Genomic DNA, 16,791 nt, shown 5'->3' with positions numbered 1-16,791 from the left:
TGAGGAAACTGAGACAGAGTTGGAGTGAGTTGCCCAGGATTATGCAGCCAGTCGGTGCCTGAGATTAGATTTGAACTCAGATCTTCTTGACTCTAGGCCCAGCTTTCTATCAGCTTTTACCTAACTGCCCTAATAGGAGAAAGCAAACTTCCTGGAAGTCAGGAAACAGGATTCTTAGGTTTTCTTTTCTGCCTTAATGGGTGAGGAAGCAGGTGACTCTTTATGCCTCAGTTTCTCCCCTGGTGGTAACAGAAACAGCGACATTTGAATTAATATTGTGATGCTGATAGAGAGCATGTATCTACCCTAGGGTATATAGTGTCCTTGGGTCCTAGGAAGAGAGGGAGAAAGGGAAAAATCTGCTGCCATCTTCACCTTCCTCTTCCCTTCTCCCCCTCTTTCCCTGTTTCCTCAGGGTTTGATATGACACCAAACTATGTGGACTCCAACCCCACCAGCATCGTGGTGTCCCCTTGGTGCAGTTGCCGAGGGAGTGGAAACATGGAGGAAGAGTGTGAAAAGTTCCTGAAGGACTTCACAGAGAACCCATGTCTCCGTAAGTTCCATCTCATGGATGCCCTTGCTCCATCTCTTGACAGCTTGACATGGATCGTCTCTGCAGGGGTGGCTAGTTTATATAAAGTAGATCCAGTCTTCACAGATTCTCCAAGTCTGAACTTTGGTGTTTGGTCGTTTAAGATTTATGTTCTGGGGGCCTGAAACTGTGTTGTCCTCTAATGCAACTGCCCTGATGGCTCCAGTCAAATCTTCCCTGTTAACTTAGCCACTGGAGATACTCTTTCTACCATGCCACTGTCCATGGTGGCGTTTCCCATTTAGTGAGTCCATTGTGTCATGGAATCAGATCTATGTCCTTTGAAAGTCATCCAGCACCCCATCTGAGACAGCAATAGAAGTGGCACCTCCTGTCTAGTGGTGTCACAGCTGGGGAGGTGGCTGAACTCCCAGAGCATGGCAATCCTCTCTTGGTTTTTATGTTCCCACCCCTGGTTTTTGTAGTTCCTTATTACTTCCATTTTGTTCTCTTTCCCCTATCTTTCATTCTTTCCTTTTCTCCACCATACATTTTTCTTTCCTTTCCTCTCCTTCCCTGTTTTTTCTTTCCTCTCACCACCTCTCCAGAGAGCAAAATACCAGTAATAACAGTAATCCTTTTGTACATAGGTCTTTGGATGTTGACATTAGAGGAATTCCCCACTTCCATCCGTAGTTTTGGTGCTGTTGAAAGAGGGTGGAGGGTAGGGGGGTACCAGGAGGGAAAGGTGGTATGAGGTGGCCACTGTGAGCTTGGAATCTTTTTGTCTCCCTTCTTCCATATGCCTTCTAGGAAATGCCATCCAGGCCTTTGGCAATGGCACGGATGTGAATGTGTCCCCCAAGAATCCCCTGTTCCATGCTACTCAGTCTCCTAAGATGGAGAAGACCCCATCCTTGCCAGATGATCTCAATGACAGCACCAGCCTGGGGACTAGTGTCATCACTACCTGTACATCTATCCAGGTGAGGAGGTGTGACCCAATTCATGTGAAAGCATTCCAAGATATGGAGTTATGGCCTGGGCAATCAAGAGAAATATCTTAGGGCCAAAGGATTAGAATGGAAGGGAAAATTTAGAGAAGAAGGTGTTACCTTTCATTGGGTCACCCCTGGAGACACTGCATTCATTCATTCATTCATTCACTCATTCATTTGTTCATATATTAAAAAAGTATTCATTAAGTACCTCCTCTGTACTTAGAACTGTGTTAAGCACTGGGGAATATAAGGGATATGAGATATAATACATAAGAGTTAGGGAATAGAAGAGAAATATAACACCCAGTCGCTTCCTTCCCCTTTTCCTCTGGAGGCCAACTTGACAGAAGCAGAGAGTTATGTTGAACTTAGGTAGGAGATAAGGTAGGGTCAATAAGTAGGGTTGGGACAAATTCTGGAAGGCCTTGAATGCCAGAACTTGGCAAGAGAAACAGCATGCATGATACCTTGCCCTGCTGGTGCATTTCTTTCTCCTTTACCTGTCTCTTGCCAGCAAAAGTCCCTGCTTCCTCTTCCTCTCCTTTTTTAAGTGAGGTTACTTTTGATGACTGAAAGCACCCAGATAGGACTCCTGTCCTTGTTCTGCTGCCTATTGGTGGGAGGGGGAGAGTATTCCTGTGGAAACCAGAGTTGTTCCTAGTCCTTCTGTTAAGGCTGGGTGAAAGGGACAGCTTCTAATTAGATCAGGCATGCTTGAGTAAGTCCAGATCTTTGTTCCTGTTCCTTCTTCACCAGCCAGTTAGGTCAGCTGCCTGTCAGACACTTCTTCTCTTAAGTAGCCAAAGGTGGTGTACCCAAATTAATGCAATGATTCAACAGAACAACTTGCCACCAAAATGCATTTACATTAGTCTCTCAAGTTAAAAAAGAAATCAGGCCATAATAAACCCTTTTGCTCACCTGGAAATTTGTCTGCAATTCTATCAATGTCAAAGCAATGGAGCTTCTGATTACAGTGATCATCAGTTACCTGAAGAAGAAGAGTTGGTATGAGTTATTAACATTAAATATATAAAACATCAAATTAAAAATCTGTATTTTCCCACAGATTTCTAATTTTTTTCAAAGTTATACTTCTCTATAGCCTGATTTTCTTCTAGACTCTGGGTCTGGTGGGGCTTATCTTTATTTGCATGGCTAATTTAATTCTTGAAGTTATAGGGGGTAAGTCTGTGAAATATCATTCGTAGTCTTCATACAACACAAATTGTTGCCATCTTTGGACCTGGCTTTGAGATCTTTGGTGACTTTGCTGTGGGCAATAGAAAGATCGTAGACAATTGTGAACTCCCATCCACCCTTAGAGTACAGAAGAAAGAAACTTGCAACCAAGGGCTCAATGCCTTTCAGATCTACTCTTTGAGTTCCTTTTCTGAAAGGCTTTGTGGAAGAGAGTTTCTGCTTTCAATGGACTCATTGTCTTCTGAATGTGCCTTGCTCATGCTCACCTGTGCATCTTGGCTTGAACATTTTGGAACTACAAAAAGCCTATGGCAGCAGAAAGAAGTCCTGTGGCTCCTGTCCAGAATTTGATACTAAAATTTCATCAAGCTGCATATCCCAGGTCCTCATTTCATCCCTTGAATCTCTGCTCTCCTCTGATGCCTAGTTCTTCCAGCTCTGAATGTTTGTGTCCAGATCCATCTGTCTGGCACCTGGATTGGGGCTCAGAGATGAGGCTGGTGGATGCAGGCTCACAACAGAAGACAATTTACTTCTGGGAATGTGGGGAGCAGTATCCCTCTCCCTTTTCCCTATTTGACAGCTGAGTATAGAAGCCCCACTACTTGTCTGCCAGAAAAACCATGGTGGGATTTCTCTGCTGTGGTTTGTGGGGTTCCACGTAGATTCCTGGTATTTCAAGCTTGTGCAAAAAATTAGGACAACACCCCTATGCCCCTGGCTGTGACTGTCTAACTTGGGAGATAGGACAGCTTCCTCAGCTTCCTAATCCCCCTCTGTCCAGTCTTTGAATGGCAGAACCCTGGGGCCTTGGGGATGGATTGGGGAATGGGGTAAACTTATTTCTGTCATGTGGACCAGGGAATGTAGGAGTAGATGAACAGGGATATGATGCTTTGAAATAGGATTGGAGAGGTGTTAGATTTACCTTTCTCTGGGCTTCTGGGTTGGCACTGAGAGATCAGGGAGCTGTTTAAACCTAGTTGGTTGACTTATTTGGAAGCTTGATTATGTTGTCACATTGTCAACTCTTTCCTTCCCCTCCTCTTTCTTACAGGTTGAACTCCCTTCCAGGGCTGGGGGTTCTTTGGTTTCTGTAGTTCTTATGCTGAGGGGGTAAGGGGTCTGCGTTGGAATCTCACCTCTTAAACTTCCTAGCTATGAGACCATGGGTAAATTAGCCAGCTTCTCTGAGCCTTATTTACCTCATATGTGAAGAGGGAATTGTAATTCCTGAAATGTCTGCTCATAGCATTGCTATAAGGCTTAGGAGAGATAATGTACATTATAAGAGCTACATAAATGCCAGACGTTATTTTATGTATGTGTATACATATATATATATATATATATATATATATATATATATATATATATATACGTAATATATATATATTACATATATATATACATGTAATATATATATATATATATAATTACATATATATATATGTAATATGTAATATTCTCCCCCCACCAAAGCAGTTCTTTCTGGATTTTTTGGCCTTATTCATTGATATCCTGGGGAATCTCCTGGCATCCCACTCTACATTAATTACCTACTATGTGCTAGGCACTGTGCTAAATGCTAGGGATACAATGAATAAAAAGGCAGTCCTTGTCCTCAAGGCACTTACAATCTAAAAAGGACACAAATCTAAAAAGGAGGCTGGAAACCTGGGGGGGGGCTGGGGAGGTGGGGGGTCGGATATCAGGGAGTAACTACTGTGGGGGAATCTTGTTCCATGGAGATGAAACCAGGAAGAGCAGCAGATGCAAAGGGGAGTGATTAGAGTCCAATTTCTGCCCTCTGTAAAGGAAGGCATAGAGAGGAAATTGGTACCCTGCTCTCCAGGTACAAACTTCAAACAAAGGAAGTGAGGGGGTAGAGAAGGCTGAGGGAGGTGGTGTCAATCAAGGCTTGAGTTATCTGCCTGGTGGTGAATTTAGAAGGGATGAGCTTACCTTGGGAAGGGTGGCTTGTTGCATGGAGTTGAAACGGGGCAGGGCAGAAGATGCAAAGCAGACTGAAACAATTAACTATAGACCAGGAATAGATACAGGTCAAATTTGTCTTAAATATATAGAAGACATAGTTCTTCAGATTGAGAAATGAAAGAGGTTAACACGCTTATTTTTACAGATGAGGAAACTAAGGCCTAGAGAGATGTAGGACCTTCCCCAAGGTCATACAGATGATGTTGGAAGAGCTGGGATTTGAACTTCCATAGTCCTTCATGACATCATCACACTGACTCCCTTATAAAATAGTCTTTTTTTAAAATATAAATTTATTTATTTTTAGTTTTCAACATTTACTTCCACAAGATTTTGAATTCCATATTTTTACCCCATCTTGCCCCTCCCCCACCCTAAAATAGTCTTATCTAGAAAAAAGAAGATCCCTGATGAGGAGTCAGAGGACAAGGTTAAGAGCACGTTTTCAACGTAGCTTTGTCCAAAGTTAGAATTCTTAATTAGAGGGTAGTCAGCTAGGTGGTAGAAGTGGATAGAGTACCAGGCCTGGAGTCAGGAGGACCTGAGTTCAGCTTCAGACACTTACTAGCTGTTAAACCTTGGGCAAATCACTTAACCCTATTTGCCTCAGTTTCCTAATCTGTAAAATGAACTGGAGTAAGGAAATGGCAAACCACTCTAGTATCCTTGCCAAGAAAACTCCAAATGGGGTTATGAATAGTTGGACATGACTGAACCAACAACAGACTTCTTAACTGAGTTTCCAACTGGGTTGTGGTACACACTTGCATTTTATCTTCTTGGGAGCTTGTTGATTTTTCTGTACTGGGACAGGTGGGACCCATGCTACCTCTTATTTTCACCTTTTCTAACTTTCTGTTTGAGTGAAGTTTTTCTAACTTTCCTGCATCAGGCAGCATTCTGGATGCAAGCTTCTGGGGGGCCCTGAAATTCTGAATCTAGTTAAAGCTTTTGCATTCTTGCTCCCCTTCCCAAAATTCTCTAAATCCAGGAGAATCCCTGACCAGATGCCGCCTTTGTTTTTCTTGGATCCAAACCCCAACTGATTTGTGCTCTCACCCTTTGTGTTGCCAAATAAGTCCCTGGCAGAGTTAGAAATAGATTTGATTGGACTATAGGGCAGTAGCCCTCCCCATCATCAGAGACTGCAGCCAGCTAGCCTCTTCCTGTACTGCTAATGTTCCCCAGTGCCTGTAATGAATCTATTACCAGATATACACTCCTCCTGAAATCTCAACAGGAGGCATTAGCCAGCTTGGCTATGTAAGATGATTTAACTAGAAGTTGTTGGACAAGGGAACTGAATAAGCAAGTATAATGAATACCATAAAAATGAATATGGGTGGCCTCCAGCTTTGAACAGGGTGTGTTCCAAAAGTTTATAAGTCAGTTGTTGGGAAGTTGTAGCGCATTTTTCCATACACTATTATCTCTAGTGTAGATCCATAGACTGTCCCACAATGGTCTATTTAACTTAGAGGGTGGTTAAATTTTGGTGCTAATAGTGCTGGGCTTGTGATGTGGCTCTTGGGAGCAGGGAACCAGGTGGTCTTAGACCACACAATTGTGTGTTTATCATAGTGCCTGGCATATAGTGAGTGCTTAATAAATGTATATTGATCGATTGTGATGTAAGAGACATTAGGGATCATCTTGTCCAACAGATAAGGAAACTGAGTCCCAGAAAGAAGAATATCTCCCCTTTCCACCAAGGGAATGGTCTCCATCCCTTGAAGTCATTGAGTACAGAGTACAGAGCCTATGGTAGAGAGAGTTTCTGCTTAGGAAGGGGATGGATTAGATGGCCTCTGAAATCTCTTCCAGCTCCAAGTCTATGGCAATGATTCAGTCTTTTCCTGCCTTCAGGGCCAGACCCAGTTCCACTTTAAAATCAAGTGAAGTTTGTCTTTGGCATACTTTCATCCCCTACATTCTGAATCTTTTTGTAGTACTTCTGTCTCTCTCAAGGGACCCTGATACTTAGGATCTTCATGCAGCCATGAATTTGCCTTGGCTATCTCCCACTCGAGCCTGTCCTATTACCTAAAGTGTTCTGTTTCAAAACAGCCACCTTTCCCTTACCATCCTATCACCACCCAAATGCTCATCCCCTCAATCCCCCTAGGATCTTATCTAGAAGTTAATGTGAATCCCTTCAAGGTGTTAATGATTGATGCTGGCCTCTGAGCCTTCCCATGGGGTATTAACATTTTTAAAAGCAGAGGCTTGGTAACCCAAATGCCACTTTAATTTTTGGGATTTCAGGCAGTGTTGAAAAGTGAAGTGAAGAAATTCGGATTATGTGGAAATGGGGAGGACCAAAAGTCACCAAGTAGGCAGACCTACCCACAGGGTCAGCTCCCCCAAATTCTGCTCTTCATTGCTTCTTTGTGTAGCAGGGATGATGGGGGACCCCTTATTTGCTGGACTGGGGTGCTTCCCATGGATTTGGACATGGGCTCTGCTTCCTTGCTGAAGGACATTTGCTCTAGCCCTTTGTTAGGACAACGTAGTGAACTACTCTGATTGGTCTTTAGTGAGTAGGGAAGAGGGTTGTACCAAAGATGGTTGGTGAATGAGAATCAGAGAGGATCGACCCCCTCCTCCTGTAGTCTATGAGGAAAGCCATGGAACTAACTCCTCCTTTTACTTTTGAGATTTCTCTCTCTTTGTGCAAGCTTTCTCAATTTTGGATTTTGAGGAGGGTGATTTCCCTTCTCTCCCCAGTTCTAACCCCCACTCCCTAACCCCAAGCAGCGGTGGCTGCTTATAAGATAAGCATATAGGATTGAAGCGAGGAGATTTTCTTGGTGGCCCTGAGATCAGACCTGGAATGCCTCCCCTGAGCACAGGTTAGCTCCATGAGAGGCGCCCCATCCAGAAAATCTGGGGGCCTTTCTCACCCCTGCTAATTCTGAATGCACAGATGTTCTAAAGATTCTATTTCCTTACTTCTCTCCCCTCCCTCATTAGCTCCTGTGTTGCCATGGCAGCAGGATTGTGGGTGGGGAGAGGAGGAAGGTAATGCAGGGTAAGGATGAAAGTTTCTAAGTCCAGGGTTAGGGCTTCCCTGCTGAGACCTCTATAAAGGATTTAGTGTCTCATGTGCAGTCTTTCAGAAACATAGAAAACCACAGTTGGATGGGAGTTTAGATGACTTGTCAGCAAATGACTTGTTCAAGGTCACATAGATTAGTAAAGTAGCTGAGATGGGATTCAGAGTTGCTGACTGTTTCCCCCTCAGCCTGTCCATCTAGTGAGGTAACCTGCTGCAGCTGCAAGCTTCAGCTTCCTCTGGGAAGCCCAAGCCAGGGGATTCTCCTCTATTCAGTGAGGTGATTCACTCAGGGTATCGACAAACCTTTTGTCCTATTCTTGCTCTGTACTGAATTAAATTGGGGGTCTGTATGTGACAAAGGGAACATGTTGGGTGGGACTTGTACCTCTTAACTCTTTGACACCCTGTTTAGAATTTCACTGGTACTTTCAGACCAATGGGCTCCAGCAATGTAGAGAACTGAAATCTGGTATTCCACATCACTAGGCAATTCCATTTTCTTTCTTGTCATTTCTTTTTCTTCTCTGCTCCCTGTACCCATAAACACCTGCAAACTACTTCTGTTAAAGCCTGAGATACTTAGATCTCATGAATTTGCTTCCCACCCCCACCCCTAACTCCATCCTGCTACTGAGAATAGATGAGATTGCCAAGGGGGGAAAACATAGGAGAAAAGAGAATCAAGAACAGAGCTTTGGGAAGTGTTTCCATTAAGGGGCCAAGAGAGGAACAGGAGACTGGGAACTGCAATGATCAAAGGGATAGGAGGAGAATCTGGGCTTGTGTAGTGTCATGGAAATCAAAAGACCGGAGATTTCCAAGAAGGAGGGGGTTGTCAGATCAAATACTGCAGTGCACTTTTGGTATGACATTTATCTCTGTACCCATGGAATTATAGAGTTGGAAGGGACTTCTATGGCCATCTAGTTCGACCTTTACCTAAAAAGGATTTGGTCAGTGAATAAGCATTTATTAAGTACCTACTGTACTAAGTGCTGGGGAGACAAGGAAAGGCAAATGACAATTCCTGCCCTCAAGGAGCTCACTGTCTAATGAGGAAGACCACATGTGCAAGTAAGCTAGATACAGGAAAAACTGGATAATCTTGGAGAGAAGGCACTAGCATTAAGGAGGATTGAGAAAGCCTTCTTGCAGAAGGTGGACTTTTATTTGGGACTTGAAGGAAGCCAGGGAAGCCAGGAGGCAGAGAAGAGGAGGGACAGCGTTCTAGATATGGGGGACAGCCAGTGAAAATGCCCAGAGTTAGAAGATGGGTATCTTGTTTGAGGAACAGAAAGGAGGCCTGGGTCTCTAAAGTGAAGAAGATTCTTCTCTTCAACTCACTCAACAAATAGCCATCTAGCCTCTTAATGAAGACCTCAGGTGAAGGGGATCCAGGGCCTTTCAAGGCAATCCACTCCACTTTCAGAGAGCTCTATTTGCTGGCAAGTCTTTCCTTGGATCAAGACTAAATTTACATCTTTGCACTTTACCGTTGCTCTTGGTTCTTTTGGTACCAAATCAAATATGTCTAATCTTCTATATGACAGCCTTCCCAATACTCAAAGGCATTTCCCTATGTTCCCCCGAGTCTTTGCTTGCCCACATTAAACCTACCAGTCCCTTCAATCAATTCCATAAAGTATAAATGGAGCCCCTTCACTGTCCCAGTTACCCTTGGCACTCTCCAAGTTATCAATGGCTTTCCTAAGATGAGGCATTCAGGCATTCAGCACAATACTTCAAATGGGATCTGGCCAGGGTGGTATTCAGTGGGACTATGGCTAAATCTTCTTCACTTTAGAGACCCAGGCCTCCTTTCTGTTCCTCAAACAAGATACCCATCTTCTAACTCTGGGCATTTTCACTGGCTGTCCCCCATATCTGGAACACTGTCCCTCCTCTTCTCTGCCTCCTGGCTTCCCTGGCTTCCTTCAAGTCCCAAATAAAATTCCACCTTCTGCAAGAAGACTTTCTCAATCCTCCTTAATGCTAGTGCCTTCTCTCCAAGATTATCCAGTTTTTCCTGTATCTAGCTAAAGACTACACTACAATATATGATTGTGTTAGAATACTATTACGCTATAGGAAATGATGAGCAGGGCGCAGCCAGGTGGTTCTGTGGCCTTGGAGTCAGGAGGACCTGAGTTCAAATCTGGCCTCAGACACTTAATACTTACTAGCTGTGTGACCCTGGCAAGTCACTTAATCCCGATTGCCTCACCAAAAAGCAAAAAAAAAAAAAGACAAAAAAATGAAAAATGAAAAAAAAAAGGATGGTTTCAGAAAAACCTGAGAAGTCTTATATGAACTGTTGCAAAGTACAGTGAGCAGAACCAGAACGCTGCATACAGTAATAGCAGTATGTATGATGATCAACTGTGATTGACTTAGCTATTCTGATTAATAAAATAATCCAAAATAATTTCAAAAGACACAATGAGAAATGCTGTCTACTTCCAGAGAACAAACGGATGAAGCTTGAATGTAGATTGAAGCATACTTTTTCCTCTTCCTTTATTTTCCTTCTCCTCCTTCTTCTCCTTCTTTTCTTCTTTTGCAAGATGGCTAACTCGGGAATATATTTTATATGATTTCACATGTAATATCATCACATTTCTTGCCTTCATAATGAGTGGGGGAAGGGTAGGAGGGGGAGAGAGAATTTAGAACTCAAAAATTTAAAAAAATGATCAAACTTTCTTTTTTGTATTCTCAGCACTTAGCACAGTGCTTGGCACATGGCAAGCAAGCACTTCATAATTGCCTTTTCATTCATTAATTCACTCTTAGAAACATCAGTATGTGTTTAAGTATGGTTCAGATAAATTTTGAATCTGTATCGGGCTAGTAAGGGAGAATGAGGTCATCCTTAACCTTCTAGAGGTAACATTGTAGAAGAGAACCATCTGGTTACCTGGTCCTAGCTTACCTAGAGCCACAATCTGTCAAGAGGTGGAGTCCTAGGCTGAGTGTACCTGAACAAGTATGTATTATCAATGTTCTTATGACAGCGTAGGTCAGATGATTGGAGTTATACTTTGTTCTTCTTTCCCTTCTGTTCTTCCTAGTCTTCTTCCCTCATTCCTCTTTTCTCCTTTCTCTTTTCCTTCCCTCTCCTTTTATAACCTTTTCTCATCCTCCTTTTTCCTATTCATCCTCTTCTTTCTCCAGTATCCCCCTCTCTCCATCTTTTCTCTTTCCTCCTTTCCTTTACCTCCTCTCTTTTGAAGGCTCCTAACAAGTCCGGTCAATTCAATCACGTGCTTGGCTCCATTCAGAGCACATTAGAATTCAAACTTCATTTACATACACTTGGCTTAGCTGCTGGCTGAGAGATGGCAGAGACTTTGGCCTGGATGAGTTGGTGATGGCGGGGCTTCCCTTGGTTTCTTTTTCCATGGGTTCACCTTGAGTTGCAATCCAATATACCTGATATTAGACTTTCTTAAATAGGCTTGATCTCTGGGTTCTCCTTAAGAGACAGAAGGCTCTTGTTGGAACATGTCAGCGACCACCTGGAGGTGAAGAGGTCATACAAAAAGATGGGTTCTAATCTAGCTGCTTCTGCCATTATCTTCTGACCCCTAATCCACTGCTCTTTCCTATCCTAAATTGCCTCCTCCTGCTGTGGAAATAAGGTTGAGTAGGTAAGCTAGGACCACATTATCAGGCCTGACAATTCTTTGTATTTTCTTGACATCAATACATTTCTGCCTTAGATAGATTTCCCTGTAATGTTCCTATGATACTAAGAGGAGCCATCATTACCACCATCATCACTGATTGCATTATGGGTATGGGTCTCTCAGGGACAGCTGGAGGCCTTATTTAGCAGCCCAGATTCTCTGTGCTATAGCATTCCTGTAACGTCCAAGGACTTGTCTATGCTTTGGGCTAGATTGGTGGTCTGGGTGTGGTTTCTCAGTCTTCCCTATGGTTTCTGGTGTTGATAGCAATAGAATAGAGTTGCTTCCACTCCTCAGATGTGTCATACTTGATAAAGAAGCAGTATGATATGATGGATAAAATGTTGGACTTGGGCTCAGAAAGATCTGAGTTCAAATCTTGCCCCTGACAACCTACTAGTAGTATAATCCTAGGAAAATCACTTATTCTTTCTAAGCCTCAGTTTCTTCATCTGTAAGATGGGGCTACCTGTAGTACCTTTCCTCAAAGGTTTGTGAGATTTAAATGAAGTAATATTTGTAAAGTACTTCAAAGAATTTTTAAAAACTACCTAAATGCCAGTTTTTCTTCTTCACACAAAAGGAATGCTTTCTATAGTGTGTATGGCTTTGATTTGTTATAACCAGTAGCAAGGAAAGATTGTACTGAGCGATCTTCATTCTCTCAGCCTTCATTCCTCTTTGCTCCCTACTATACTTTGTGCACTCATGTTTAAGACATTTGGCTGGGGTAAGGGAGGTGTGGTATAGTCAGTCTGTGGACAGCTTGGAGCTAACTGGCCCGTCCAGGGATTAAACCCTTGCACTCTGACTTCAGAACTTTAGTACTTTGTTGTATGATGTTAATAAAAGGAGGAAATACTGAGCACCCAGAAAAACATATGACCTTATCCAAATAATTGGATGAAATCAGCTCCCTACCCATAGATATGAGGAGGTAAGGGAGTCAGGTGGGATGGAATTGAGGGAGAAAAGAATCAGGAATTTATTAGCCATGGTAACTATTGAAAGGAGCCGGGTATTCTGCAAAGGCCTTCTAGAAATGGTGAGTGTAGACAATGGATTTGCTGAAAAAGAATGTAGCTGTTTGCCATATGCTGGTGGGGAAAGATCAAAACATGTATGGAGAGGAGAGGAAAGAGGGTTCTGAGAAGGAAGGCAGGGAGGTGGGTTTCACACGTAGAGGCAGAGGTATTGTTATATGGAGGAAATAATAGTAATAATAATCACTCATATTTACATAGTACTCTAAAGTTTGTAACTCTGTGAGGTAGGTAGTATAAGTATTATTACCATTTCATAAATGAAAAAAAAACCCATAAATTAATTGAAATCAATTTGATATACCTTTGTTAAGTGTTTACTATGTGCCAGGCATGTTTGGATTAGTTAATCTCAAGGGTGAATAGTCCTTGAGAGACTAAATGACTTGCCCATAGTGATGCTGCTAATAAGTGTCTCAGGACTCCTAACTCAAAGTGCAGCACTCTGTTGATTCTGTAACTGCCTAAATATGAGACTACCATTAGGAGACCTGGGTTCAAGCTCTAGTTGTACCACTTCGCTCATCTCTAAAATGGAAGAGAGAAGACTTGACCTGCTGACATGAGGCTCAAGTGAGAGAATGTTTGTGAAAATTCTTTGTGAATGATCAAGGGCCATCCAGATGTTAGGAAAAGTGATGACAGCTCTGAAATCCTAAGGCAGAAGGTTGGGCCCAGTATTCTCCTTTGCCCAAATCCCAGTGACTCAGTTCTTATATGGTGCTTTTTCTTCCACAGGAGCAGGGACTGAAACTCAACAAGTCCAAAGAGTTGAGCATGTGCTTCGCAGAGGTAAGGAGGCCGGAGAGCTGAAATGGGGAAGCCAGAGGAAGGGGAATAGCTGGGAAACCACAAGTACTTGGCAGGAAGTAGACCTGAAGATGGGGTCAGGTTGGTCCAGGGATCTAGAAGCAACCTAACCCAGTCCCACCATACCCTGTTAGGCCTGTGCTTAGGTTTCAACTCTAAGTTGAACAGGGACTTACTCTGTCTATTAGTGAAATCATGGTGGGCAGGGCTTACTCCGAAGACAGAGAGATGTCCACCTCTAGAAGTGAGGAAGTAGTCATCATAGTGTAATGGAAACATCATGGGATTTGGCATCAGAAAACCTAGGCTGAAATTTTGCCTCTACTAACTACTGTCTCTTGCCCAAGTTCTCCTTCCATCTTTAAAATGAGGGAGCGGAAATAGATTATCTCTAAGGTCCTTTCCAGTTTCAAATTCTATGAACTTACTGCAGGATAGGGGCCATGAAGGGCCTGAAGCCATCCCCGCAGGAGAGAGGCTGGTCGGTTGTAGTCCTTTTCTCTTCTCAGCTCAAGAATCACTTTCTACATGAAGCCTTTCCTGAATCCCCCAGCTGCTAGTACGTTTCCCTTCAAAATTATCTTTAATTAATTTTGCATGTACCTATATATGTACATGTTGCCTCTCCTGATAGAACATAAGCTCTCTGAGGGCAGAAACTGTATCTCTTTTGTGTATGTATCCCCAGAGGCAAGCAGAGTGTCTATCATATATAATAGATACTGAATGAATGCTTGTTAATTGACTATTCAGTTAAAGAGTATCTATTGTGGGCAAAGGCTTTCTGCCCTCGAGAAGCTTGTTGTATAGTGGGGAGTGGAAATAAGGCATACTCGCCTAAGGTACAGGGTAGCATATGCTAATTGTCAAATGAGAGGTACAGACCAGAGGTGGTAGAGGAATTTGGAGGGAGGAGAGTTCACTGAGGGCTGGGGTAATCAGGAAAGGCTTTATGGAAAATGTGAACAAGTAGAGAAGGTTAAAAAGATTGATGAAGAATCCAAGGAAATAGGGCTCAAAGAGACAGGGTGACATTAGCATCTCCTGTGGAGATGTCTAGGAAAGATGCTAGTATGAGCTTCCAGTTTCTACTCTCCTTACTCAAACCCAGGACTAGGGAGATGGGTTTTCTTCTAGTTTAGCCTAGCCCAAATGTTGGGGGAGGAAAAGCCTCTTTAATCCTGAGGGACCATCATAGCCCTCCTGCAGCCTCTGTGCCAGAAGGCAGCGTTTTTGCCTGTCTGCCCTTAAGAACAGCCCTGAGAAAGGTTGGTACCTGCATTTAGGCCTCAAGGGTGAGGTGGCCTAGTCTAAAGGATACATCCTGGGCCTGGACTTGGCGGGGGTTAAGGGGGTGGGGTTTGGTAGGGCAGGATTCTTGAGATTTTTTGCCCTCTCTTTCCTAGTCACTACTCCCACAAGCCACATTTCTTTCCAGGGTCTCAATCTCCTCCCGTCCCCCACAGAATCACTAAAGAGAGCCATATTGACTCTGCAGTGATACTAACTTTGGTTTTTCTTGTCTGTATTGGGTTCCTGCTATCTCATGCATACAGCTCACCACGAACATCATTCCAGGATCCGATTTTGTGGGATCTCCTGACTCAGTTGATGGCCGGCCCAGACCTGTGATTACCCTGACTGCAGTCACCTTCCTATTGCTGACTCTGGCATTGTAGGTGATGGGGAGAACCATATCTGAAGATTTCCAAAAGCTACAAAACATAACACACACACACACACACACACACACACACACACACACACACACACACACACACACATGAACCTGCCTGACAAAATGGAAACAGATAGTATGTACAGACACAGACACACACCAACACACACATTCCTTGCAAAAAAAAAAATTCACCTTGTCTCTGAACTCATCTCCTCTTAGCTTTCTGCTCTGGAGAATTTTTTCTAAAGCAACAGACAAAACAGGTGATTGGCTTGAGAGCTGGTGCTGGATGCCCCCAATGCTGGGGGAGGGCAATCGGCTCTCAAAATGCTCTTTGCATTTTCTCCGTGTTTCCTTTCTCCTTCCCTTTGTGAAACAAGAGACACAGGTGATACCGTGAAGCACTTGACTTTGGAAGGACCCAAAGCTGTGACCAGAAAAGGCTGGAGGGAGATGTGCTCCTGGTACATTTCTACCTTTGGAACTTGCCTATGGGACCAAACTCAGCAGCCTGGCATCAGTGTGTGCATGGCCACTGAGGCTGGGGGAGGACCTGGCAGCGTGGCCAGGGGAACCAGCTCAGCAGCCTTTAGCATTTCCTCATGGCGCCTTCAAGAACTGTCTTTTTTTTCTCCCTTTTTTTCTCTTCTTCCTTCCCCCCAACTCCCATGCCCTTAGAGGGGCCAGGCATTACCTGTTCCAGTCAATCTGTATTCTGGTGTTTCTGCTCCTTAAGGATACCTGTGAAGGGTGTGTGTGTGAGGTGGGAGGTGCTGGGGAAAGACCCTCTGAGGCTGGATCCTTCATTGTGATTCATCACAGAAGGCTGTCTCTGCTGAGGCTGAGGGGCTCAGGCTTCCTTAGTGCTTATGCATCAGGCACCAAAATAAGCCTTGGCCTGGAGGATGGGGGTGGTGGGACCCTTACTTCCATCTTCATGGTGAGAGTTTTAAAAAGCAAAGCAAAGCAAATACTTACTCTGTTTCTCATTGGTTCATTTGGTGGGTTTCCCTTTAGGGAGAGGAGCAGAGAGCAGCGGGAAAGGCCACAGTTAGAAGTCTATACATGTTTGACTCTCTCTCCCTCTCTCTCTTTTCTCCTTCCCCAGCCCCTCCTGAGAAATACATAGACTGTATGTATATAGTGAACTCTCCTTTATTGACATATATGTATATATACACCCCATATACATATACTGTGTGGTTTCCCCCTTCTTTCCTTTTTTTAAGAAACAAAACAACAAAAAAATTCCCAAAAGATGAGCGAAATGTATTATTGTAAAGTTTATTTTTTTTAATAATGTTGTCTATAATGGAAAAAAAGAAAATTTAACCCCCTTGTATTCCTGGTCCAGACTCACCAATAGGGCTGGAAAAGGGTGGGGGCAGCGACCAATATTCACGCTTAACCAATGGTTCCAATAAATGTACTCGGAAGCAATTTGCTTTCAACTTCACTCTAGGCGTCTGTCCCCTGCCTGCCGTTACTTTCTTTCCTGGGTTCAGCACCTCTGGGTTCTCTGCCCTTCCATCCTTTGAAGGCCTGGACAAACCTGAGTTGGCTATATGTGTCTACTATAGATGGATGGATGGGTTGAGTTCCATCTTGAAGTTTACTGGGAAGAGGGAATTTCTATCTGTACCTAGCCTTTATGGCCTGGACTATCTCTGATACTACTTTCTGAACAGTCAATTTTAGAAAAGAAGATTGGAACAACTGAAATTAGTCACTTTCTAATTCCTTTTTTTAAAATTACCCAGTGGCCGATTTCCT

At 43.4% G+C, this 16,791-nt stretch overlaps 1 protein-coding gene across 1 annotated transcript in view; it reads left to right on the top strand.

Annotated features, from left to right (window-relative positions):
• GFRA2 (GDNF family receptor alpha 2) overlaps positions 1–16,479 on the top strand; it is a 104,667-nt gene extending 88,188 nt beyond the window's left edge. The window contains 4 exon segments of the mRNA XM_020975777.2: positions 416–556; positions 1,349–1,521; positions 13,266–13,319; positions 14,894–16,479. Of these exon segments, the coding sequence (XP_020831436.1) occupies positions 416–556; positions 1,349–1,521; positions 13,266–13,319; positions 14,894–15,016 (491 nt within the window). The 3' untranslated portion in view covers positions 15,017–16,479.
• Positions 16,480–16,791: the final 312 nt, after the last annotated feature.

Source organism: Phascolarctos cinereus, unplaced genomic scaffold (assembly GCF_003287225.1).
Source record: "Phascolarctos cinereus isolate Bilbo 61053 unplaced genomic scaffold, phaCin_HiC Scaffold_2;HRSCAF=192, whole genome shotgun sequence".
In the NCBI taxonomy this organism is placed as follows: domain Eukaryota; kingdom Metazoa; phylum Chordata; class Mammalia; order Diprotodontia; family Phascolarctidae; genus Phascolarctos; species Phascolarctos cinereus.
Note: the sequence above shows the minus strand (reverse complement) of the source record. Positions and strands in the feature narration are given on the sequence as shown.